This window comes from Aotus nancymaae, unplaced genomic scaffold, assembly GCF_030222135.1.
Source record: "Aotus nancymaae isolate 86718 unplaced genomic scaffold, 86718_ANA_hifiasm-v0.15.2.pri h1tg000033l, whole genome shotgun sequence".
In the NCBI taxonomy this organism is placed as follows: domain Eukaryota; kingdom Metazoa; phylum Chordata; class Mammalia; order Primates; family Aotidae; genus Aotus; species Aotus nancymaae.
The window spans coordinates 38,418,732-38,444,891 of NW_026988447.1; the positions used below are offsets into that span (position 1 = coordinate 38,418,732).

Here is a 26,160-nt window from a genome sequence, read left to right on the forward strand (position 1 = left end):
TAAGAGAAAAGCATGGTGCTAGAAACTGGGTATTTTGGTCTGTGTTGACGTGTTCTGAGTGTAGACATACTGGGGCAAAGGCAGGGATTGTGCTAATTTTTGTCTAATGACATTTCCTCTTCCATTTCCTGATGATGTCAAAGAATGTGGCTGAGAGAACAAAGAAAAATACTAAAGGAGGTTGTACCCTATTTCATCCAGATAACAAACTCAGAGCCAGGTTACATGCTCCACATATACATCACGGAATTAGGATATGCAAGATTTGTGAAAATCATTCTGGGAAATACCAATTAGCTACAAGGTACACCTGCTCTGTAATGAGAGCACTTTTTTTTTTTTTTTTTTTTTTGAGATGGAGTCTTGCTCTTGTTACCCAGGCTGGAGTGCAACGGCACGATCTCGGCTCACCGCAACCTCCGCCTCCTGAGTTCAGGCAATTCTCCTGCCTCAGCCTCCTGAGTAGCTGGGATTACAGGCACGCGCCACCGTGCCCAGCTAATTTTTTGTATTTTTAGTAGAGACGGGGTTTTACCATGTTGACCAGGATGGTCTCGATCTCTTGACCTCGTGATCCACCCGCCTTGGCCTCCCAAAGTGCTGGGATTACAGGCGTGAGCCACCACGCCCGGCCTAATGAGAGCACTTGATGCAAAATCTCATTCTCCTGTGTCTCAGTTGCACATTCCAAATGATTTCAAAGAAAAGGATATAAAAAATTCCAAATTTCCTTTCAACAGATCAATATTACATGAAAAAGGAACATATATAACTAAAAAGTTAATGATTCTTATTTTCTTGAATAGATATTCAGACCTTAGGAGAAAATATTCTAATTAATTTTTGCCAAAAGATTACTGAATACAGTAAATCTATATTCATTTTTTTACCCAAATATGTCTGCTCAGTGTTATTTGTTAAACATTTCTCACCTTATTATTCATTCCTACAATTTATGTAATAGACTTAGATTAGATATATTGTTTTCTATTGTAAATAACACATTTAACAGAAATCATTTATTTGCCTTTGTAAGCCCCGCACCTAATTATCTCCCAGTATATTTTCCCATTTTGTTGCCTAACAAAAAAGTTACATTTACCTATAAATACATGAACTAATTGAGGAGAAGGGCACTCCATTCACTTTGTTAAGATATATTTCCAGTAAAATTTTAGTTTTCTTTAGTAATTATTTGTAAAAATTTATAATGTAGATATGATCATTATGTACTAACAATAAATGTAACGATAATTCGAAAGAAATTTTTGAGGCTTAGAACCTTATAGTCATAAGGAATTTTTTTTAATTATAAACTTTTTTTTTTGAGACAGAGTCTCACTCTTGTCCTCCAGGCTGGAGTGCAATGGCATGATTTCGGCTCACTGCAACCTCCGTTTCCCAGGTTCAAGCAATACTCCTGCCTCAGCCCCCAGAGTAGCTGGGATTACAGGCATGCACCACCACATCCAGCTAATTTCTGTATTATTAGTAGAGATGGAGTTTCACAATGTTGGCCAGGCTGGTCTTGAACTCCTGGTCTCAGGTTATCCACCCACCTTGGCCTCCCAAAGTGCTGGGATTACAGGCATGAGCCATTGTGCCCAGACTATAAACAACTTTTTATTGTGGAAAAGAATAATAGAGTAAGCAATAAAATACATTTGGTCACAAAATATATTAAAATTCTGTTAGGGAAGTAGAATGAAAATATAAATTCAAATAGGAAAAGGTATAACGTAAAATTTCTGTGAAAATGATGGTGAGTATTCCTTTTCTATGGATTTAGATTTCATTTAGATTGCATTTTAAATGGCATAACACTTTTTATTTTAAAATATTCACATTTATATTACGTTAAAAATTACATGTTTTGCAACTAAGGTCAAAATATTTTACATGTCAACTTAAAAACTATTTCAGGGGTGTGTCAGCAAGAGTATGAAAACCATTACCTTAACTCTACGGGCTTATCCACTGAGATCAGATTGGGATATGGTTATTCCGTTGGGTGAGAAGTCAGCAGTCAATTGGAGTAGTCCTGCTCCCATCTTCATCAGATCCCTTCTTCAATACTGATTTCACCTCTTTTGTAGGACATTCTGGGGCCACTGGTAAACTGTAGATTCTGTCCCCAAAACGCCCTGAACGGGTCAGAACGACATATCAGTTAAATCAGTTCCAATGCTATTCTGTACCCAAGGCTGTAAGTCACAATGTGTTCTACTGCCATCTCAAACTATGTCCTGTCAGCTCGTCCAGCGTTATCAGAATTTCTAAAATATGATCAAATACTTTAATAACTAAGAACCAACAAGATATCCTCAATTTGATTTTGACCCTCTCCCAATATTAATTTTCTAGAGAGAAATTTAAAGTTTAGAGATTAAATCACTCTGTCCTTCTAAATTATACCCCAAAGTAATCAGTATCAACTTCATGTTAAAGTCCAAAATCATTAATGGCTAACATTGAACTCTTTTACTCTGTAAATTAAAGTTCAAACAACAGGCTTTTTCACTCCCTGGAAGTGAACTTAGCTCCCAAACCTGAAATTTCCCTTCCCCCAGGGAGCCGATGCTGTTCAGCTTACTCCAAGCCTCGCTTGGCAGGAGCAGACTCCTATGAAACTTGTGTGAGGTAGCAGAAGAGAAAGCACACTTTCCATGAACAGGATGGCTCCCAAGAGAAAGGGGAAAGTAAGAAGGTGGGCTGCCCATGAGCCAAACTTACACATCGGGAAACTCACTGGTGGCACTGGAACAGAGCATCAAATGTCAGATTCGTGGCACTCCTTTTATGTTTCAAGAAATGTGTGATATGGAAAAAAAATTCTCTATTCCCTAAAATATAAAAAAATTAGAACAATCTCTCTTATTTAAGAATTATTTATTGAATATCATGGTGCAAACTTCTGAGCTAGGTTCACTGGGAAATGTATAAGTAAGTCAGAGCTGGACACTGCCTACCAACCAACCACTAATATTTCTAACACAATTATTACATATATCAGTGACTCATATTTTAGATTTTTGTTATAAAACCACCCTATTTCCAGTACCAGTTTTTATGTTAGTATGCAAAAGTTGATACCAAACAACTCCAAACAGCTCAGTGACTTATAACAGCAGAGATGTACTTCTTATTCATATACCTATGTGTGTTAGCTGGGAGCTCTTTTCCACTTTGTTCTTTCTCTGACACCCTGGCTGATAGAAGCCTACACAATTTGAAATATCATTAGAGTAATTATTAAAGATGGCCACATTTTCCTGGAACTCTGTGGTTGACAAAAATTTTTGTAATATGGCCACAGATTCTTTGTCACTCTTCCTCCACCCCTATCAAAGTGTTTATTTCCTCTGCCCTTAAAACTGAGCTGCCCCTGTGACCACTTTTACCAATACAATATGTCATCTCCAGGCCTAAGACTTATAAAACCTGGAAGTTTTTGCTTTTCTGCACTTGAGAATCCTAAGCCACCATGCAAGGAGTCAGGCTACTCTACAGAAGAAGCCATGTGAATCAGGGAGTCTTTGGAACAGCATGGGTAAACAGAAAGGCTCAGCCATTCTAGCAACCCAGTTGAGTCTCCAAATACTCTAGCCCCAGACAATACCGGGCTGGAACCATAAGACAAACCCTAAGTAAGATCAGACAACTGCCCATGAGCCTAGTCAACCCACAAAACCTAAACTGGTGACTGTTTTAAACCATTAAGATTTAAGGTGCTTTGTCATGGGACAATAGATAATTAAAATATTTCATCACTGTGGCAGAAACAAAGAGAACAGGATGTTTAATCTTAAAGCTTTTGTTTGGAAATGACATAAGTCATTTCCAATCACATTTTATTAGCCCTCTTGAGGTAAAAGGAGTAGGGAAATCTAAATCTACTATGCATGTGGAAAAAGCAACAAAAATATTTGGTGGCTAGTACTAATATCTTTCAGAGAAAAGTCAGGCCAGAGATTACAAGTAAATCAGTAAATAGATGAAGTGTCAGGGGAAAAAAGCTAATAGGTGAAAATAATCTAGATGATGGATTCTTGTAGATGTCCTCTAGGCAAGGTAGGTATATAAAGAGAAAAAGGAGGGTAGAAAGAACTCCAAAAACAGAGACTTCACAGGGGAAAAGGGGAAATCTTGGGCTCCAAAGATTAGAGTTGAGTAGTTTAGACAGACTTAAAATATAATCTGGCTCTTTACAAAAAATGTTTGCCAACCCCTGCTCTAATGCCTCCACTAGCTCTGCGTCTCACCTCACGCACAAATACCCTAGTCTACTAACTGCTTTCCCACTCTTTCCCCTGCCTCTAATCCTTCAGACACGTGGTTGCTATATAATCTCTCTATGTAGTGTCGACCCTGTCACTTGCCCCGTCAATATCCACAGTGGCTCCTCCAAAACCGACAGTGAAAGGTTCAAACATATTCTGTGAGACTCAAGAGACAAGGGCAAGAGAGAACAAGTCAAAAGAGTTGAGTGCATGAGGCTTCAGGGGTCACTTTCACACCGGAATTTTAAAGATGTGAGACGTTAAAAAGACTTCCCAAGTACATAAAACAAAAGCTGAAAATAAGAGTCAATGATAAATAGAAAGACCACCTCAACCTGTCCACTTCCCTATGGCCGCAGAAATTATGATTCAAGGAATAACGAGACCCTTCGTCTAAATCCTTTAAAATTCCACAAGAGCAGCGAGCCAGCGCGAGCAGCACGTAGACTGCCGATGCCAGAGAAGCCCGATGCGGGCTCCGCGCTTTCTCTCCGTTCCAGGAAGACTCCAGCTCGTCGCCAAAACTTCTCGCCGTTTCCCGGTCTGCGCGCCCACGCTGCCGGTTTCCCGACAAAAGCGACGGCGCACTGGGGAAAAGCAGATGCCCCCTCATCGGTTTGCGCCTTGCAGTTCAACTGTGCCCCAGCCTCCCACAAACCACCTGCCCGCGCCCTTCGCCAGGCGTCCCGCCGAGGCGCACGTGAAACTCCCGGGCGGGGCCCGCACAAGAAGGCAAGAGTTTGCAGACGCGAACTCAGGCCCGGGAAGGAAAGCGATTCCGGGGCGCACGCGCAGAGACAGGAGACTGGGCGGGGCGTACCTCCCGCAGGGGTTACGGAGAAGAGAGCGCGTGGCGCTAAGGAGCTCGCGCACGCGCTGTAGTCTCGCCCCGCCCATGAGCGCGCGCGCGCGCGGCCGTTGTAACGCCTTTTCTTCAGACCCGCCCCCTTCTTCTACTTCACCTAGGGTAGTCTCGGAGCGAGAGCAGGGCAGTGTGGGGCGAGGTAGGCGGGGCGTCGCACGCGCCTGCGACCGAAGGAAGGGGGCGGGAGAGATCCGAGACAACGTTACCCCGTCAACACCCAATCCGGATCCGGCCTGACCCCGCCCCCTCTCCTCATGTTATTGGCTGGGAGGCCCCCAGATGGGCGGGGCCGGCCGTGGGGTTGGGGAGGGCAGGGGGCGGGGAGGAGGAGGAAGGCGCTGGCGGGCAGTGATGGCGGCGGGTGATGGGGACGTGAAGCTAGGCACCCTGGGGAGTGGCAGCGAGAGCAGCAGCGACGGCAGCAGCGAGAGCCCGGGCGGCGCGGGAGCGGCAGCGGAAGGGGGCGGCTGGGCGGCGGCGGCGTTGGCTCTTCTGACGGGGGGCGGGGAGATGCTGCTGAACGTGGCGCTGGTGGCGCTGGTCCTGCTGGGGGCCTACCGGCTGTGGGTGCGCTGGGGGCGGCGGGGTCTGGGGGCCGGGGCCGGGGCGGGCGAGGAGAGCCCCGCCGCCTCTCTGCCTCGCATGAAGAAGCGGGACTTCAGCTTGGAGCAGCTGCGCCAGTACGACGGGTCCCGCAACCCGCGCATCCTGCTCGCGGTCAATGGGAAAGTCTTCGACGTGACCAAAGGCAGCAAGTTCTACGGCCCGGGTGAGGAGTTGGAAGGGGAGGGGAAGGACCCCCTGCAGCTCAAGCACGACCCCCTTCGGACGGGGAGGCCTCTGGGCACCGGGTTAGTTTGCCCAGCCTTCTCGTCTCCTGTACCCCCGCGCCTCGGCCGCCGCACCTGGGACGGCCCGGCCCGCCCCGCCCCTACACACACACACCTCCCCCGAGTTGCGTACACCTCCAGCTCTTCCCCCGAAACCAGGGGTCCCTGGTGGCGCCCCAGCGACCAGCTCTCAGCGTTCATCTTTTTTCCATCCTATTTCTCCTCGCAATCTTTTTTTTTTTTTTTGCTGGATTTTTAAAAATCGCTGTAGTTGTCACCGGTCAACGCTGTCACTAAACCTTTCTTGAGTCTCCTGATTCCTGGGATGGGTGGGGCAGCAGGGAAGGGAGATTTCTGAAGTTGGGACCTAAACTAAAGTTTTAGGCTCTGTAATTCACAGCTTTCTTTTCCTTTTTTTTTTTTTTTTTTTTTTTTTGCCACTGATCTCCTTTTTCCCTCTCTCTATTACTCTCCGTAAGGCCACGTTTAGGGTCATGTAAAATCCCAAGCCTCCGGTCTCTGAAGTCCGAGCAACACCTCCGACTCTTTTTAAACCAGTTTTAGTTCATAGATGCTTTCCATGATTAACAGGGTATGTCTGATGAGGACAGACCAGAATGCAGATCTTATTATAAAACTGGTAAGGATATTCGCCCTGAGTTTTGGGGGTGGAGCTCTTATACCCAGCAGGCATGTCTCTGGTTTCTTTTTTTTTCCTCTTTTCAAGTACACGTTGATAATGACTTGTGTTTTCACTTAGCAGAACTGGGAAGAAAAAACTTAAAAGAGCTATAGATTCATACCCCCCATGTACCATGCAAGCTAAAGATTTTTAGAACTTTGTTTTCAGAGAACTGTGTGTAGGGTAGTTGATTTAGAAGCCCTTCTTTTACAGTGTGGTTGTAGCACACATTTTGGGTTATGCTAATAAACTCCAGACTCATGGAACCTGTTGGTATATCATGCAGTTGAGCAACATACTAAGCTTTAAAAAAAGTGACTACGATAAGAATAAATAATTAAATTAGAGACCTAAAGTGACCTGTTATTGGAGAGAGTACATGCAAGCCTTAAAATCATAGGGTTGGCAGTCTGGAAATAAGCTGGTTTTCTCCTTCATTTAATCTGTGAGTTTATGAGATTTATTGACACATACAAATATATACTCTGGTTTCAGTGCTTGGTAGCTGGAAGATAGTTTAGAAGCGCTTTGGTTTGTAGTTTGTTCATTGGAATAGGGATAAGAAATAGGAGATTTTTGGTGTGAATTATGTAATTTATTTCTTAGTTGTTTGTACTTCTGTATATATATACACATTCAATCCAACCAAGTAAATACATAGCTTACAAAGTTTTTGCTTCTGGTTATATAAATGTGTACACAAGATGCCTACCTACTTAATCAGCTGAAATGGTTAATACATTTTTGTTTACTTAAGCACACGTGGGACAAGAGACTAGGACCAAAGTACAATATTTAAACAGGCCAAATTAAGTAAATTCTTTTTTAAATCAAGGATTTACACAGCATTTTATACCTAGTGCAAGCTTCTTCCCCATTGGAAAATGTGTGTTAAGTGATTAGAAATCTTGTACAGGTTTAAATATTTAATATAGACTCGAACCAGCTAAAAGATCAGCTTTTGTACTGTCTGTCTGAACTGCCACTGAAGAAAACAAAGTATATTAGTACAAAGAATCTTATTAGTCCTCACACATTATGCCTTGGCAGTATCTGAAAATAGCTAGGAGAGACTGTCATAGAAACAGTTTGGCAGTCTCCAGTGGCAAATGTTTGTTCTGTGATAGAAATTAAAAATTAAAGCCGGGCACAGTGGCTTACACCTGTAATCCCAGCACTTTAGGAGGCCGAGGCAGGCGGATCACCAGAGGTCAGGAGTTCGAAACCAGCCTGGCCAACATGGCGAAACCCCGTCTCTACTGAAAATACAAAAGAATTAGCCAGGCCTGGTGGTGGGTGCCTGTAATCCCAGCTACTCAGAAGGCAAAGGCAGGGAGAATTGCTTGAACCCGGGAGATGAGGGTTGCAGTGAGCCGAGATTGCGCCATTGCACTCCAGCTTGGGCGACAGAGTGAGACTCCGTATCAAAAAAAAAAAAAAAAAAAATGTTTAAGAGTCATAGGTGGTAGATTGCTTTTGTATGGTTTGTGTATTGAGGGAGGCTCCTGAGATTACCGTGGAGAAGTCAGTTTTAGATTAGTTTCTGCCAGTTACTAGGTTCTGATTAACAGCCTGAAAGTGATATCCAGTTATTCTACAGTTGCTCAACAACCTAACAGGTATCTGAATATTTTATTATTGAAAGGAACCTTAAAGAAAGCCAGATCATTTTATGGGCTTATAACATGTTGATATTTCATATTAATGGAAAAGGTAACAAGTAGTACTTTTCAAAAAATCTTAAAGCCAAATTTCTGGCTATAAAACAGATACAAGTTCAGTTTTGCTTTTAATTTTTATTTTCATCCTCAAATAAATTAAGCAGTTTTGTAGTAGAATAATTCAGAAGCAGTAATTGTTAGTTTCTATGCCTAGCCAATATCTACTCTCATTTCACAATAATAGTTTTAGGATTAAATTTTGTTTTGTGAGATTTTTCCATAAAGCTGAACATACGCTTATTTTTAGTCACATATTTTTAAAGTTCAGGCTCTTAAAAATTAAATATTCACAAGATAGTTTGGTGGAGAAAACGCATTTTGGCAAACAGTTGGCATTAACTATATTTGTCAATATTAGATTTAGTAACAGTTCAGGCACTTGGCCATCATATGAGGAAAGTTTGGTCATGTAAAAAACAGTGAATATGGGAGGAGAAAGAAAACCAGATTTGTTAAGCATCTACTATATCAGATCCATTAATTTTTTATCTTCATAATTCCTTAGTAAAGTTGGTAAGTATTCCTGTTCTACGTGGGGAGTCTGGGGTTTAGGTATTTTAGGTAAATTGGCTTGGATCACACATCTATCTGGTAAATCCAGATATACGTTAACATAAAGCTTATCTATACTATTTCTAGTGAACTGCATTCTGTGATAAACTTGTAGAGAATCTTTTATTTTTCTAACGCACCAAGAACAACTTGTGGAGAATCTTACTGTTATTTTTCTTGTTTTTTGTTGTTGTTTTAACGAAGTCTCACTCTGTTGCCTGGGCTGGGGTACAGTGGTGCAGTCTCTACTCACTGCACCCTCCACCTCCTGGGTTCAAGTGCCTCAGCCTCTCCAGAGTAGCTGGGATTACAGACACATGCCACCACGCCTGGCTAATTTTTATATTTTTAGTAGAGATGGGATTTCGTCATGTTGGCCAGGCTGGTCTCAAACTCCTGACCTCAGGTGACCCACCTGCCTCCGCCTCCCAGAGTGCTGGGAGTACAGGTGTGAGCCACCGCGGTGGACTGTTTTTCTTTATACCCTCCCTGGTTCCCATAAATCCAAGGATTTAAACCCTCATAAAAACATGTTTTCTGCTGGGTGTAGTGGCTCACACCTGTAATCCCAGCACTTTGGGAGGCCAAGGCAGGCAGATCACCTGAGGTCAGGAGTTCGAGACCAGCCTGGCCAACGTAGTGAAACCCCATCTCTACAAAAATACAAAAAAATTAGCCGGGCATGATGTCGGGTGCCTGTAATCCCAGCTACTCAGGAGGCCGAGGCAGGAGAATCGCTTGAAGCCGGGAGGCGGAGGTTGCAATGAGCCGAGATCACGCCATTGAACTCCAGCCTAGGCGATAGAGCAAGACTCCATCTCAAAAAAAAAAAAAAAAAAATGCTTTCATGGCTTTATGTTATGCTGCCCAAAATGGTGGCCACAAGTGGCTAATTAAATGTAAATTAATTAAAATTAGATACAATTAAAAATTGAGTTCCTTAGTAACACTAGCCACATACAAAGCTCAGCCCCACCATGGCTACCATTTTGGACAGTACACTTTGTATTTTTTCAGATTGTGAGATTGGCATGCCACCTACAGCACTAACAAGGCACCTTACAGAGTATTTCTGTCTTCCCAGAGAGTTATTGAAAACACCATTGATTCTAAAGATCAGAGGAGGAGGAGGAGGAGGAGGAGGAGGAGGAGGAAACTTCATTGATGAGCTTAGTATCTCTTAAATTGCAAACAGCCATATGAGATTTGCCCAAAGCGACGTATCTAGTAGGTGTCAACACTAAAAATTAAATCCAGGTTTACCTAGCTTCAATCTGTCACATTGTATCACAAGATGGTCTATTCAGTTTCACATGTTTACAAAATCATAACTTTTGAAGACTTAAATAGCTAGTATAATTTTTAACGATTTAATATTGCAATGGAACTTCACTAAAACTGTGCTTTTATATTTTTGGAATGGCAAAAAACTTGACGTTTTTGATAGTTTATCTCACATTATTGAAACTTAGATATACTGCTGCTGTCTTATTCCAGGTAGAGTATTCTTTGACATACACCAAAGCTATGTTTTTTCCAACTTATCTTTTAAATTCCACTGAACGAAAAAAGTCACATAAGAACCCCATGAGATACCTAATATTTAGGAGGTTGGGGAAAAGAACACATGTACCTTGGAAGACAAATACTTCATTTTCAACTTTATCTTCAATATGTTCACTCTTAACACTTATTTTGCAGAATTGCAAACACTGTGTTTGCAGAGTTCCAACATAAAGACTGGACCCAATCTTACCTACTTCTTCATGGATGTCCTAAAGTTGACACTACCCACCTCTCATCCCAGCTTCTTGCTTTGAAGCCAACTGGCTTTGTTGTTTGGGCTAATGCCCATATGCATCTATTACCTACCAGTGAGATAAAAGGATTAGCTAAGTTTCCTGATGAATTTTTATATTCTACTCCAATTTCTACTTGTTATTTCCATTATAACTATTTAGTTGGCTTCTCTGAATTCAGCATCATCCCATTGTTTTTAATCTTTGAGGGAATTGTATCTTTAAAACAAATTATAAAAGGATAGCTTGAAACCAGAAGCTGTTATTCAGAGTGGAAGAAAGGAGTGGATTTAATAACATCTGGAATTAGTGATTCAACTTCTTTCAGTCATTTTTTCGACATTCTGACATAGGCCACTCCTCTCCCTGTGCACCCATGACATATATGACTGTATATCTCCTGTATTCTTTTGGAACCTATATCCAGTCTCAGGATCTTTGATAATAGGATTCCAGCCCATTTTTAAATACTGAGAAAGAGGGGCCAGGAGCAGTGGCTGGTAATCCCAGCACTTTGGGAGGCTGACGTTGGCGGATCATGAGGTCAAAAGATCGAAACCCTCCTAGCTAACTTGGTGAAACCCTGTCTCTACTAAAAATATAAAAATTAGCTGGGCATGGTGATTTGCGCCTGTAATCTCAGCTACTCAGGAGGCTGAGGCAGGAGAATCGCTTGAACCCGGGAGATGGAAGTTGCAGTGAGCCAAGATCACCACTGCGTTGCAATCTAGCTACAGAGCAAGACTGTCTCAAAAAAAATATATATATATATATATGAGAAATGGAGTTAACTGAGTCTTCAAAACAGATGTGTCCCTATCCTCATGGAGTTAATAGTCTATTAAAGAAGACAGGCAGTAAACAATTTCAATATGTTATTATCTGTAATTAAATATGCTATAAAAAATTAATAGAATGGGAATAGAGGATAACAAAGGACTTTATTTAGATTAACTAGCTAAGCAAGCTTACCTTTTTTTTTAAATATTAGATTGTCAAGAAAAAGGGCTTGACGTTTAAGCAAAAACGTAACAGAGCCAGGCATACAAAGATTGGGTATGAGAATGTTCTGAAGCAGGGCCAGGCGTGGTGTCTCACACCTGTAATCCCAGCACTTTGGGAGGCCATTAAGGACAGATCATAAGGTCAGGAGTTTGAGACCAGGCTGGACAGCATGGTACAACCTTGTCTCTACTAAAAATACAAAAATTAGCAGGGCATGGTAGCACATGCCTGTAATCCCAGCTACTCGGGATGCTAAGGCAGGAGGATCACTTGAATTCGGGAAGCAGAGGTTGCAGTGAGCTGAGATGATGCCATTGCACTTCAACCTGGGTGACAGAGTAATACTTTCTCAAAAAAAAAAAAAAAAGAATGTTCTGAAGCAAGATTATTACTATGCTTACTATACTGAGCAAAGCCATCTAATAGTAGATCCAGAACTGATCATATTAGAAACATCTTTAACACTTGGTTTTCAGATTTGACTTCAGCCTTTATCTGATTAGTATTAATACAGTGTTTCATTTAATTTTCTATCCCTTTATTTTTAGTCAATCTATATTGTTTTATTTTTCTCACATTAATGACATGTAGCTGGATTTGTTTTATTAAATCTAATATTAGCACTGTGCTTTAATTAGTGTATATGTTTTGTGATTACTGGTATATTTAGGTTTCTATCATCTTTTTTTATGATTTCTCTTTACTTTTCTTTGCCTCTTTTCCTACTATTTTTCCTTCTCAGATTGATTTTTTTATTTCTTCCGCTTTCTCTCTGTTGATTTAGATGTATTCTATTTCTGTCCTTTTGGTGATTTCTTTTAGTTTTTGCTTTGGATGACTATCCTATGCTTCTGAACAATACAAGAATTTTAGTTAAACATCATTTTAGTGTGAATTAGAGAAAGCTGCCTATTTAAGAGACTTTTCTGACATTTGACAGATTATTTCTTAATAAATATGCAAAAGTGCTCTGACTACAAATATGAATAGTATCCCTTGCATCGTATGTTGAGGCCCTCATTGGAAAGCTTTAACTCTGATTCTTCCTTCATCCTGTTTTCCACAGTATCACTATTAGACTTTAGTTCTACTGCATTTTTTTCAAACTTCACCCCCAAATTGGTAAAATTATCATCTTTTTAAAATAGTCCTTGTTTAAATTTACCAACATAGTTATCATTTTTTAATTCACTGTTGATTATTGCATCTCATTTCTTTGTTTGGAGTTCACTTTTTATTTTAGTGAGGTGTGTCCTATAGTTTTCCACTAGCAGGAAAAAAAATTTTTATTTGTCCTCACTCAGGAATAATAGTTTGGGTTTAGAATATAAAATTATAGATTGGGCCAGGCACAGTGTCTCATGCCACTTGGGGAGACCAAGGTAGGAGGACTGCTTGAGCCCAGTAGTTCAAGACTAGGCTGGGCAATATGGCAAGACCCCATCTCTACACAAATATAAAAAATTAGCGAGGCATAATGGTGTGCACCTGTGGTCCCAGCTACTCAAGAGGCTGAGTTAGGAAGATTGCTTGAATCCAGAAGATCAGTGAGCCGTGATCACACCACTGCACTCCAGCCTGGGTGATAAAGCGAGACCCTGTCTCAAAAAAAAAAAATTGTAGATTGACTTTGTTTTACCTCAACTCTTCAGTAGCATTATGCCACTGTCTTCCACTTGGTGAGAAGTCAGCTTGTAGTTTGACTTTGCTTTTAATAATCTTTCTGGTTGAGATCCTTTTGTCTTTGGGGTTCTGCTCTTTTACTAGGATTTGTTCAGGTGTGAATTTGATGTGATTTACCATGTACCAAACTCTACTTAAGTATGTGGATATATTGTCCTTTTTTTTTTTTTTCCAGAAAATTTGCCGTTAACTTTTTCAGGTGCCTCCTCCATTATCTTTGTTTGCCTCCTCCATTATCTCTGTTCCTTCCTCTGGAACTCTTAATAGATGTATGTTAGGGTTTTACTCTGTTCTTAATGTCTCTTAATCTTATGTACCATTTCTTAATAATTTTAAGCAAATTTACTTTAGTTCTTTAATCTGCTTCTATTTATTCTTGGGATGCCAGTTCTCCTGTCTGTTATATGTGCTCACTCCTCCATGATGGTTTGTTTCTTCATGTAGTTTATATTTTTTGTTGTGAACTTACTACCTTCAGTAGTTACTTTTTTTGATTTTGGAGTATTTCCTGTAAAATTCCATGAGCCCTAGGTTGTAAAAGTGGTCCTGTAAAGTGGTTTGGGTATGTTGCAAAATAGGGCCTCACGTAATTTAAAACAATGATTTTTAAATTAGGTAATACGTGCTCAAGATAGAAAATTCAAAAGGATATACAGTGAAAAATAGGTCTACTTCCCACTACTACTCCCAGCCACCCTGTTCCCTTCCCAAGAGGCAAAGGACCAGTCTATGTATTGTTCCAGAGCTATTTTGGGTGCAAGTACAGGCATGTGGATATCTTCCTCCCCCCCACACACTAATTATAGTATACTATACGTGGCCTTCTCCATACTTTAATATCACAAGAGTCTTTCATAGCAGTATAGAGAGCCATCTTATTCTTTTGAATACATGCATAATAGTCTGTTATATGAATAAGTCATAATTTAACAGTCCTCTGTTAACATTTGTTTTCAATCTCCTGTTATTGCATGATGCTGCAATATTCATGTACATGTCATTTTACACGTGTGTAAAATTATGATTATAAAGTAAAATCCTGGAAATATAATTACTGAGGCTTGGGGTATGGACATTTTTAATTTGGATACTTGTCTCCAAACTGCCCTTCAGAGATGTTGGACCAATTAACATTTGATGAAAATGCCCATTTCTCACTTCTTGCGAAAAATGTGGTATTAAACTTCTTGTTCTTTGTCCATTTGAGAGGTTAAAGTGGCATCTCAATATTTGTTTAAATTTACATTTCTCATTTTCTTAGTGAGGTTGGACTTCTTTTTAAAAAGTTGAGTCATTTATGTTTCTTTTTCTACAAATAGTTTATTCATATATCCATTGCCACAGTTTTTCCTTTTTTTTCTTTTTTCTTTTTTCTTTTTTTTTTTTTAAGACAGAGTTTTGCTCTTGTTGCCCAGGCTGGAGTGCAATGGTGCAATCTTGGCTCACCGCAACCTCTGCCTCCTGGGTTGAAGCGATTCTCCTGCCTCAGCCTCCTGAGTACCTGGGATTACAGGCATGTGCCACTATGTCTGGCTAATATTGTATTTTTAGTAGATATGGGGTTTCTCCATGTTGGTCAGGCTGGTCTCGAACTCCCAACCTCAGGTAATCCCCCCCCACCTCTGCCTCCCAAAGTTTTGGATTGCAGGTGTGAGCCACCGCGCCTGGCCTTGCCCAGTTTTTCAATCATCGTATTAATCTTACAGATTTTAGGTGTTCTTTGTAAAGTAAATCAGCCTTTGCTGTAAATATTTTTTCTAGTTTGTCTTTTTACTTATTTATGGGGTTTTTTTTTGAACCACACAAATTTTTGGTTGTATATATTCAAATTTATCTTATTTTATGGCTGCTAAGTTATGTATTATATTTAAAGACTTTATGCACTTTAAAATGTTTTTAAAAATCTGTAGTTTGTTTTGGTACTTCTGGGGTTTCAGGTTTTTAGTTCCATTTGAAATTGATTCTGCTTTAAGATGTGAAATTAGAGTCCAAATTTGATGGGGTTTTGTTTTTTAACAGAAGGTTATCTAGTTGTCCCAACATGTTTCCCAAAAAGGGGAATAATCCCTTTTTCCCAACACTTGAAGTATTATCTTTAGTGTTCATTAATCCCTATAGATATTTGAGTTGTTTTTTTGTTGTTGTTGTTGCCTTGGAATTCTCATTCTATGTGTCTTGGATAAACTCAAGCCCCACTCCCAGTCTTCCTTCCCCCAGCCTACCTGTGAACCCTGGAGTTAAGGCCCATGCGCTCAGTCCACGGTGTTGTTGAGAGCTTTTGATAATACCTCAAATTTCAGAAGCAAGATTGTACTTTCAGTCCCTTATGGAATCTTACTATTCAAGAGATTATCTGGTTCAGCCTCAACTTTAGGCAGGTAAAGTAATTTCCCAAATTTATATTTGAGGGATCTAAGGACTATAGAAATTGAGACTTATTCATTGTTATTTGTCGGGGGGATCCTCTAGAACCCAAGAATCTGTCTTCTTGAGGGGTATTCTTTCAGTTTTACTATACTACATTCTCTCTAAAAGTCTTGGGACTTACTGGACCTAAGTATAAAGAAATATTTATTAGTTCAGTTAATCACTTTTACCTTTTACCTCATTTGTTGATAGTTTCATTATAATCTTATTCGAAATAAATTACCAATACTAAGTATTATGATCAATTTATAATACAAGAGATTATTGTGAAAACAGACCTGAAAACTGCACTGTTTATAAACTTCAGTGAATTAAAGTTCATCTCTGAGATCTATGGTTTTTAAACCGTGAGAATAACTAAAATATCCGTTCAGAAACACTAAGGTAGCTATATAATCATCCTAATAATCACAAAATTATCTGTTACTACATATTTTATTTACTTCCTCCTGAGATTTTCTGTTTATTAAATTATTTAAAACATTTTACAATGAGCATATGTTGTTACCGTTTCAAGAATGTTACCTCATTCTCACTGATTGTATTAAAGTAAGTAGTTTTAGGATACAGTAACAGGTTTATTGAACTTTAAAATATCTTAGCCACAAGTTGGGTTGACTTTAAAAACTAAATGAAGCCAGCTACGGTGGCTCACACCTGTAATCCCGGTACTTTGGGAGGCTGAAGTGGGCAGATCATGAGGTCAGAAGTTCAAGACCAGCCTGGCCAACATAGTGAAACCCCGTCTCTACTAAAAATACAAAAATTAGCCGGGCGTGGTGGCGTGTACCTGTAGTCCCAGCTACTTGGGAGGCTGAGGCAGGAGAATCACCTGAACCGGGGAGGTGGAGGTTGTAGTGAGCTGAGACTACACCATTGCCCTCCAGCCTGGGTGACAAGAGTGAGACTCTGTCCCCCAAAAAAAAAAAAAAAACAAATGAAATCTGAATTCTGACTAGTATGCTATCATGTTGGTATATTTAACAAAAAGCTTTGAAATAAAATTTATCTTTAAAATGATGTCCTTGAATATTTGTTATATTTCAGAATATTTGTTATATTTCAGAGTAACTGCTTTGAATAATGCTGTTCATTTTTTGTAGCAAGAATTTGCTTAAAATTGGGAATCTATTTTTGGATCAGCATATTTTAATATTTGATAAAGCAACAGAATTTAATTCTTTTAGTTGTTACTGAACTGTTAGTATCTAAATGAGCCTTAATAATAGAAAATAACCAGATCAGTTTACATAAACTAGCTTTTTTAGGCCAGGCACAGTGGCTCATGCCTGTAATCCCACCACTGTGGGAAGTTGAGGTGAGTTGGATCACCTGAGGTCAAGAGTTCAAGACCAGCCTGGCCAACATGATGAAATCTCCTCTCTACCAAAAATACAAAAAATTAGCCAGACGTGGTGGTATACCCAGTAATCCCAGCTACTCGGGAGGCTGAGTGAGGCTGGAGAATTGCTTGAACCCAGGAGGCAGAGGTTGTAGTGAGCTGAGATCACATCACTGCACTCCAGCCTGGGCAACAAAATGAGGCTCTGTCTCAAAATAATAATAAAAATAAATAAATAAATAAATTGTACCATGCCTGCAGACTTAAACCATTTCAAATTTGCTTTATTTGGGTAGTTCCCTATTGTTCTAGTATTATGAATAGCCAAGTACAGTTATCAAAATATTAGAATTGGTAAATATTTAGGTTTGTTATATAAGGGGGTAGTGGAATGGAAAAATACTGACGACTTTTCACATACACTTCTGGTTGTATTATGAACGCAGGGAAATATCCTTTCAGTAGACCTCAAAACCTCCTTCCTCAGAGTAACCTATCCAGTTCCAACTTTAGTTCCTAGTGTTATATTCTTGAGGGCCTTACAGGAGCTGGCCATGGTTGCTTAGGCCTATAATTCTAGCAGTTTGGGAGGCAAAGGTGGGAGGATTGCTTGAGGCCAGGAGTTCAAGTCCAGCTGGCCAACATAATGAGACTTTGTCTCTACAAAAAATAAAAGAAATTAGCCAGGCCCATGACCAGCTATTTGGGAGGTTAAGGCAGGAGGATCACTTGAGCCCAGGAGGTAGAGGCTACAGTGAGCTACGGTTGAGCCATGATTGAGCCACTGTACTCCAGCCTGGGTGACAAAGTAAGACCCTGTCTCAAAAAAAAAAAAAAAAAAAATGTGTTCAATGGTTTTACAGGAAAGAGCATAGAAAGACCTTTGCAGAAGTTAAATGCTTCCTGAAGGAAATTCTAAACATATGGAGAGGACAGCTTAATATAGTTTAGGGAGTGGGGGAATATGTTAATCACTGAATTATTCTTTTCCATTCACGAGCCAACAGAACATCATTTGTCTAGACTTTGGCTTGGATTATTAACTGTTGACTCAAGTTCACTCCTACCAAATCAGTCATTCCCCACCCCCCGTACCCCAGAAAGAGCATATTTTATAAAATTTTGTTTGGTTTTTATATTCATTCAGTGTTGAAGCTTCCTTGGGGAAGTTGGTAGAGAAATTTACTAGAGAATGTACTGGTATATATTAATATACTCAACGATGGAAGGTTTTCTGATTGCTGTTTTTATAGTGATTATATCTTCTCTCCTTTGTATCATTTAAATGTGTTTTATGGTTTATACTCAGAAGTACCCGAAGTAGATTAATGTTTGCAGGCTATGGAGATAAATACTATAATAGAATGCTAAGAAAAGCTTGTTGTACAGCTTTTATGTTAATTATCTTCCATTTTGATTTAATAAGTATTCTAAAATTTTCATTCCCTTGAAATGTTGTAAATAGTAAATGCTCGTTTTCATAGTTGTTATTCCAGCTTTGCGTTTGTGAGTCTTCTATATGTTTTCTTGAGGTGCACTGTTGGGAGGATTTAGGAAAGTAGAAATAGTACTCCTGGTTCTGTCAGTAATTTTAGGCAAATCACACTGAATGCCTCTGCTTCTGTTTTTTATCTGCCAAGTGGGGAAGGCAAAGTCTTTCCCTTCCACTTTGGGAAACTCAGAGAGGAAAGTGAGGTTGCTGGAAAATTCTTTGAAAAATTGAAACCATCATTTTCCATTTGTAGATTGTTACAGCCTTTATTAGTTTTATTTTTCCTTTTGTGTATTTCACTTTTTTGCTTTTTTAAGTTTATAAGCATTGGTCCATTCAGCATTAAGACTAAATATAATGTTTGTAGTTTTTTTTTGTCATTGTTTCTCAGGAAATTTTTTAAAAAATCACACTAGTTCTCTGTCTCTGTCTCTGTCTCTCCTTGTTCTCCTGGAAATGCCCATTGCCACAAAGCATGTACAATTTTGCATGCACATGTGCATGCACACACACATACACACACACACAAACACACACAAACATAACTGGTTAATACCCTTTTTTTGGTTGCTTTTTTTTTGAGAAGGAGTCTTGCTCTGTAGCCCAGGCTGTAGTGCAGTGGCGTGATGTCAGCTTACTGCAACCTCCACCTTCTGGGTTCAAGCAATTATCCTGCCTCAGATTCCCAAGTAGCTGGGATTACAGGCGTGCATCACCACGCCCAGCTAATTTTTGTAATTTTAGTAGAGACAAGGTTTCACCATGTTGGCCAGGCTGGTCTCAAACTCCCGACCTCAAGTGATCCACCCGCCTCGGCCTCCCAGAGTGCTGGGATTACAGGCTTGAGCCACCACACCAGCCTGGTTAATACACTTTTGCATGTCAGTTGAGGTGATGGGAAAAGTTTGAAGGTTATGAATATTGACTAGTGGTAAATTGTGTTTCATATCTTATATAGAAGACACATTTGAAAGTAAAAAAATGGTGGCCCATGTTAATAGACTGATTAAATAAATTACAGGTACACATCCATTCATTGATAAATACTTGTTGATAGTCATGTGATACTAAGTAGCAATATGAAAAATGAAATAAGAATAAGAAAAGCAGAATAAAAATGTACTTTACTGGAACTGTTACCTTTATTTTCATGTTACTGTATCAATACCTATTAATGCTACTTTTAAAATTTATTGCTAGTGCTACTTCTATCTAGTTCCATGCAGTAAACTTTTCAGAGAATGAATTTATAGTACTGTGCTGTTAGCAACTCAAATTAATACTCATAAATGCTTAGATGTCTATTTAAGTGAAACTTCCATATCTACTCTCGGAAGGTGCAGAGAATCTGTTTAAAAGGTCAGAATCTTGAGTTTCTTTTTATTTGGAACTACAGCTAAGTCATTTGGAAGAAAATTATTACGTTCCTACTTTATGCCAGGCACGGTCCTAGGCATTGAGGATATAGCAGTGAACAAATTGCTGCTCTCAAGGACAGACCTTGGGAATGGTTTCCTTCGGTTTAACACATCAGTCGTGCCATTTCTCCTCAGAGAGAATGGTACCTAATTCCTTGGATAAAATGCTAATTATTCATCCTGGTCAACATGGTGAAACCCCATCTAAAACTACAAAAATTATCTGGGCATGGTGGTGCGTTCCTGTAATCCCAGCTACCCGGGAGACAGACAGGAGAATTGCTTGAACCAGGGAGTTGGAGGTTGCAGTAAGTTCTAGTTCTCTGGAGCTGTTATTTTCCTTAATGACTTTTCTTGGTTTTTATAGATAATTGTATATATATTATGATAGTCAGATGATTTATTTTGAATATGGATCTTTTTTTATTAAACCATTTGGCAAAGATTTATTAAATGTGTGTTGGGCACTGAACTAGTCACTGGGACCACAAAGATGATAGTCTCTGTTCTCATAGAATTACAACCTGCGTAAGGATAGCAAAAAGAAAAATGTTATAGATTCACAGTTCAGCTGAGTCTTTATGTAATAAATGATGTTCTGTTGATTTTTTTTATGCTACTATCAATTAACAGCAATCAGTGAACATTATTTCCCTTCAAGCAAACTGGCTTCTAAACCTAACCACTTAAGTTTCTTATTCTCCCTCATTACCTCACAGTCCATTTTGAATATAAGTTTGGGGGGTATCTGAAGTAATTGAAATTAAGGGTTTTAAGATCTAAGTGAAAAGCTTTACTTTGGTCAAAAGGCAGATTTCCAACATAGTTTTTTCTCATTATTTTATCTAGTATCTGCCCACGTTTTAAAATTAAGGATACTAATTTCAATTCCAAATGCGAAGTATGAGGGGTTTTTTTGGGGGGTGGGGGAGCAGTTCCTTTGAGACATTCTAAAATATTGTTAGGTGATCTAAATAATTTTTTTTCTTTTTTTCCAGCGGGTCCATATGGAATATTTGCTGGTAGGGATGCCTCCAGGGGACTGGCAACATTTTGCCTAGATAAAGATGCACTTAGAGATGAATATGATGATCTCTCAGATTTGAATGCAGTACAAATGGAGAGTGTTCGAGAATGGGAAATGCAGTTTAAAGGTACTTGCATTTTATTGGATTCTTTGGAAAATTAAATATTTGTTCAAAGAAAATATATACTATTTTACGTGCTTAAGAGCCTAAGGATATCATCTGTTTTCATTGCCATCATTATTTGATAATATTTTTAAAGATAGCTGAAGCTGGGTGGAGTGGTGTGCACCTGTGGTCCCAGCTGCTGATGGGGATCCTTTGAGCTTGGGAGTTCAAGGACTAACCTGGGCAACATAGTGAGACTTGTCCAAAATAAAAAAAAAAAAGAAATTGCAAAAAATAGTTAAATAAAAATATGATTGTTACATGTGATAATTATTTTGAAAATCCATATTTAAAAATTGACTTGTTACAAACCATAAGCCTCATAAAAGTTGTGATACTTGTATTTTTTTAAAGCTTGTTTGTTAAGATTTAGTTTTTTTGAAATATAGGCTTATATTTAAAACTGAATTGATTACTGATTTCAATACTATAATTTATTCCAAAATGATTTTACAGGTCTTATGCTGAAAATGTAAATAAAAAATATTGTTCCCCTTTGTTATTCCCTCATAACATCAGTTTTTACCACTTGGATGACGCTGTCTCAGCTGTTTATCTGACCCCTGGATCCCTTGAACAGCTATTCTGGCTTGTCACTTGTACTAGTTCTACCATATGAATCAGTCCTCTTATCTAATCCTCTTGACAGTCAATTCATTCACTTAACCTGGGCTTAATTCACTTAACCTAGTTTTCATTTTCTGATCAAGAAACAAATAAACATGTATTACTTTCTACATACAGTGTTCCAAATAAAACACCTGATAACATACAAACAAGCAAAATAACAGCTCTAAGAAGTGAGTTTGATGGAGGAAAGAACAGTAGTATGACAGGGGCCATACCCTTAGACCTCAAAGCACATAGGGTAACAAGTAACAAATAAATTTTTATCTCCTCATTTAGTTTATTTTCTTGAGTACTGCTAGCATTTGTCACATTTTCTCCCCAAGAATATTTCCTATTTGGGTCTCCTCAACCATCGATTCTCCACCTTGTGCACCCTTCCACCCTTTCTTCAGCCCCAAGGAAGTCACCATTTCCTTTTTCATGGTCTTCTCTACTCCAAAATATTAGCCCTAATTTTTTTTTCCTCGCTTGTATGCAAAGTCCAATATATTTATAGATTTTAAATAACTGTTGGAAGTTCCCTACATTGCCAACTAATGTCTTTAATCATAACATTTTGGGCTATTAAGAGTTAAAGAGTTATTCTGAGACTGAGTGCATATTAAGGTTAGACCAGCTTTAAAGTATATGTCCCCAGGTCTAACCCAAGAGCCTGAGCTGGGTACTGAGATGGGACCTGGACTTTCATTATTTAAAAAGATCTCCAAGTGATTCTGTTGCAGTATCCAACTAAGAACCACAGATACAGAACACCCTCTTGCAAAGAATTCCCACACCTTATTAAGTTCCCTAATCCTGTTTTCTTTCTTTTTTTTTTTTTCTTTTGAAACAGTCTCTGTCTGTTGCCCAGGCTGGAGTACAATGGCGCAATTGTGGCTCACGGCAACCTCTGCCTTCTGGGTTCGAGCGATTCTCCTGCCTCAGCCTCCCAAGTAGCTGGGATTACAGGCTCACGCCACCACACGTGGCTAATTTAGTTCTCTAGTCTTGTTTTGTTTTGTTTCAAGCTTTACATGTGTATAAAGACCAGCCATGGTGAAGCAATTTTAGAATCGTATTTAGATAATATTCTAACATCATATTCTATATGATTCTAAAACAAATGCCTTTTCTCTGTATAATGGAATAGTGAAACAGATTTGATCTCCACTGATTTTCTTTTGATGTATCTTTCAGAAAAATATGATTATGTAGGCAGACTCCTAAAACCAGGGGAAGAACCATCAGAATATACAGATGAAGAAGATACCAAGGATCACAATAAACAGGATTGAACTTTGTAAACAACCAAAGTCAGGGGCCTTCAGAACTGCAATTCTTACTCCCTTTCACAGAATGTCCAGCATCTTTGGGTTTGATTCACCTGCTGCGAAAAACATTCAACAAATTGTGAACAAGATAAATGAATCTCACTATGAAGATTTGAATACTAGACATTATTTATGCTGCCAATTCATTTGTTGCAGTTGTTTGTAATGTCTAGTGGGGCTTCATCATCCTGAAAAGAGAGAGACAGGGATTTTTTTAAGAGAGTCACAAGATTATTTCTTTTCTTTCCTTCCTTTTTTCTTTCTTTCCTTCCTTCCTTTCTCTTTCTTGTTAAAATATATTGAAGACAACCGGATATGTATTTGATACTCAAGTGTACAAATCTCCTCAAGAAACATCAGGGGACTCCTATGTCACATACTGTGTTTTCATTTTACCATTGGTGAGGGAGGAGACCTGAGCAGGGGAGGTGGCGGGGATACACAACAATTTGAGTAGTTTAGGCTACTGAAACATTAAAATGTGAATTCCCAAACTTTCTTTTTGGCTTTGTCAGGGAAAAGAAAAATATCTTTATTTCTAAGAAATCCTTGGAAATTAAGGAATTTGAAGTGGGTTTAAGTCAGAACTAGTTCCCCAATAGAAAGATCATTCGAAACCAGTTTTTATCCCTTCTCTTTCCTTCCCTTCCCCTCAATCAAATCAATATTAATTGTGCCTTATTTCACTTAACATAGACTTGAATTATTTTTAGGAAAAGCCCCTATACTGAATTCAGAAGTCACTACAAGCAGCATTAAGACTGAAGTTGGAATATTCTGTTGACCACAAAACCTTGATATCATTCTGTATATATAGAATGTAAAAGGAATATTCAGTGTTAACTGCCATATATGTAATATACACAAACTTAATTAGAATTGTAATGGCCAAATGCATTCCCCCGTGCTTTTCTCTTTTCAAAGAAATTGAAAAACATCAATTCTTATCCCCTACAGCTGCCTAATTTTAGGAGTCTGACCCTCCATATCTCACTGGTGTGGGTGCATGGGGCTGTGGAGTGGATGTCTGTGTGGGTGTGTCTGAATGTGTGTGACAGCGCCTTGGAAGGGACTCTTTCTGCAGATACTGTAAATACAAGTACCATTTTAATAAAGCATGTACAATAAACCAAAATAAGCTTGAGTTGGACTTTATATAAAACACTGTAAGCCAGTGCATTATGATACAGTTGTAAGATTGTGCATTTGATTCAAGATAAGGAAAATCTTGGAAATGAAAAGCAGACACTGGTTAACCAAGTTGTACACATTGTACCACATTCAGCATAACTTTAGGAAGAAATTCCACTTTGTGGAACATTCTCTGGAGATCTGAGATTATTCAGGTAAGAATTGGTATATTAAAATGTACATATTTTTACTTTATAGTTTGATGCCAACTGATTATACTAGATTATAGCACTCCAGGTGGTATTGAACACAAGACATTAAAATATTATACTGATAGACATTAAATTATTCTTAGGTTGAAAAAGCCCCACATATGTCAGTTATTTGATTTCATTATGACTACTTAGGTTCTGAGCTGGGGACAAGTTCACTTAAAAAGACAAATTTAACAAGTCGCCAGTTAAAGACCTCTGCTTTATAGATCTATGCAGAAGCCGTCAAACAAGGTGTAAATTAACTGCAACAACAAGCTAGAGGATGTGAAATACTACATTCTATCTGGTCTTGGAGTGTTCTGTAGGAAGATATCTTTAGCCAAATCTTTGCTGAAGACGTTGCGGAGTGTTGGTAAATGCTTTGTATGTTTTTATGTAAAACATTTTCTAAACAAAAAATTTTGTTAAAAGTATATGTCCTCTGTAGTAAACTGATTATATATGAATCATTCGAGCCAAAGTCTAGTAATAAACTGTACCTGTGACTAGAGAAACCCTAAGTATACATGCAGTAAAAATTATGTGGTCTGTTAAGAAAAATGAGTAATTTGTGTTTTGGACTTGAAATAAACAGTGTTCTGTAGATAATTCCTCAACTTCAGTTGAATGTTTGTCATTCCCAGGTAGTTTGTCAGGCAGTGTTTGAATGAGGGAACCAGAGCAGTGCTGGTGTTGTTCCTGTTGTCCCCCACACACACACTCCCGCTTAGCCCTATTTTCCAAACTTGCCTGATGATTAGAATTGCTTAAGGTACAGATTCCTAGCCTTCAATCCAGACCTACCACCTGCTGAGCCATAATTAAAGAGAGCAAGTCTCAGAATTTTTATTTGTAAGGAATGCCTCAGGTAATTGTTATGATCAGGAACATGAGAAATGCTAATTTTTCAAGTTAATATTGTCTGCCTTTGTCAGGTACTTGAAATGGCCTTAGGTAATTTTGGTCTGATTCCCTTCATTTGATTTTGTGTCATTCAGGAGACTTTACAAAATTCTAATACATGTCTTAGAAAACAGCAAATTTTGATAGTCTTTAGATTTTTATCTTTGGGTAGCATTTCCAAGATGGAATATTTCCCACATTAAATCTATACTGTGTGCACTAGCCAGTTTCTCTGCATTAGGAAATGAACCCATACAGTTACAGATCCAGTTTTTAAAACCTTGACTATGGTGCTAAGGCTGCTTTTGTTTCCTGACAGTAATTCTGTCTACCTTTCTGCAGGTAGATCTGCAGAATCCAACATTACACCTAACTTTACCCACATTCTCGAAGGTAATTTGCTGAATTAGCACTGGGAGATACTTTGTTCTGTAGAAAACTCGATATTGAATCAGGCTGTCCTTATCCAAGTATTTCACATAACCTCTATTGATAACTGAGAAGTGCAGCAAGTTGCTAGTAAGATGTGCCATTAACATGTTAACAGTGTTAACTACAGAACTTTTATGGATCCGAATAAGCGGGTAGTACTGTAGTAAAGCATTTATAAACCATAATTTGAGCATACTGAAAATGAGAGTCA

General features: G+C 38.9%; 1 protein-coding gene across 1 annotated transcript; it reads left to right on the forward strand.

Moving 5' to 3' along the window:
• Positions 1-5,464: 5,464 nt before the first annotated feature.
• PGRMC2 (progesterone receptor membrane component 2) lies at positions 5,465-25,231 on the forward strand. The gene is made up of 3 exons (XM_021666302.2): positions 5,465-5,914; positions 21,095-21,250; positions 23,096-25,231. Exons 1-3 carry the CDS (start codon positions 5,497-5,499, stop codon positions 23,191-23,193), a joined length of 672 nt encoding a protein of 223 aa, XP_021521977.2. The 5' UTR covers positions 5,465-5,496; the 3' UTR covers positions 23,194-25,231.
• The last annotated feature ends 929 nt before the right edge of the window (positions 25,232-26,160 follow it).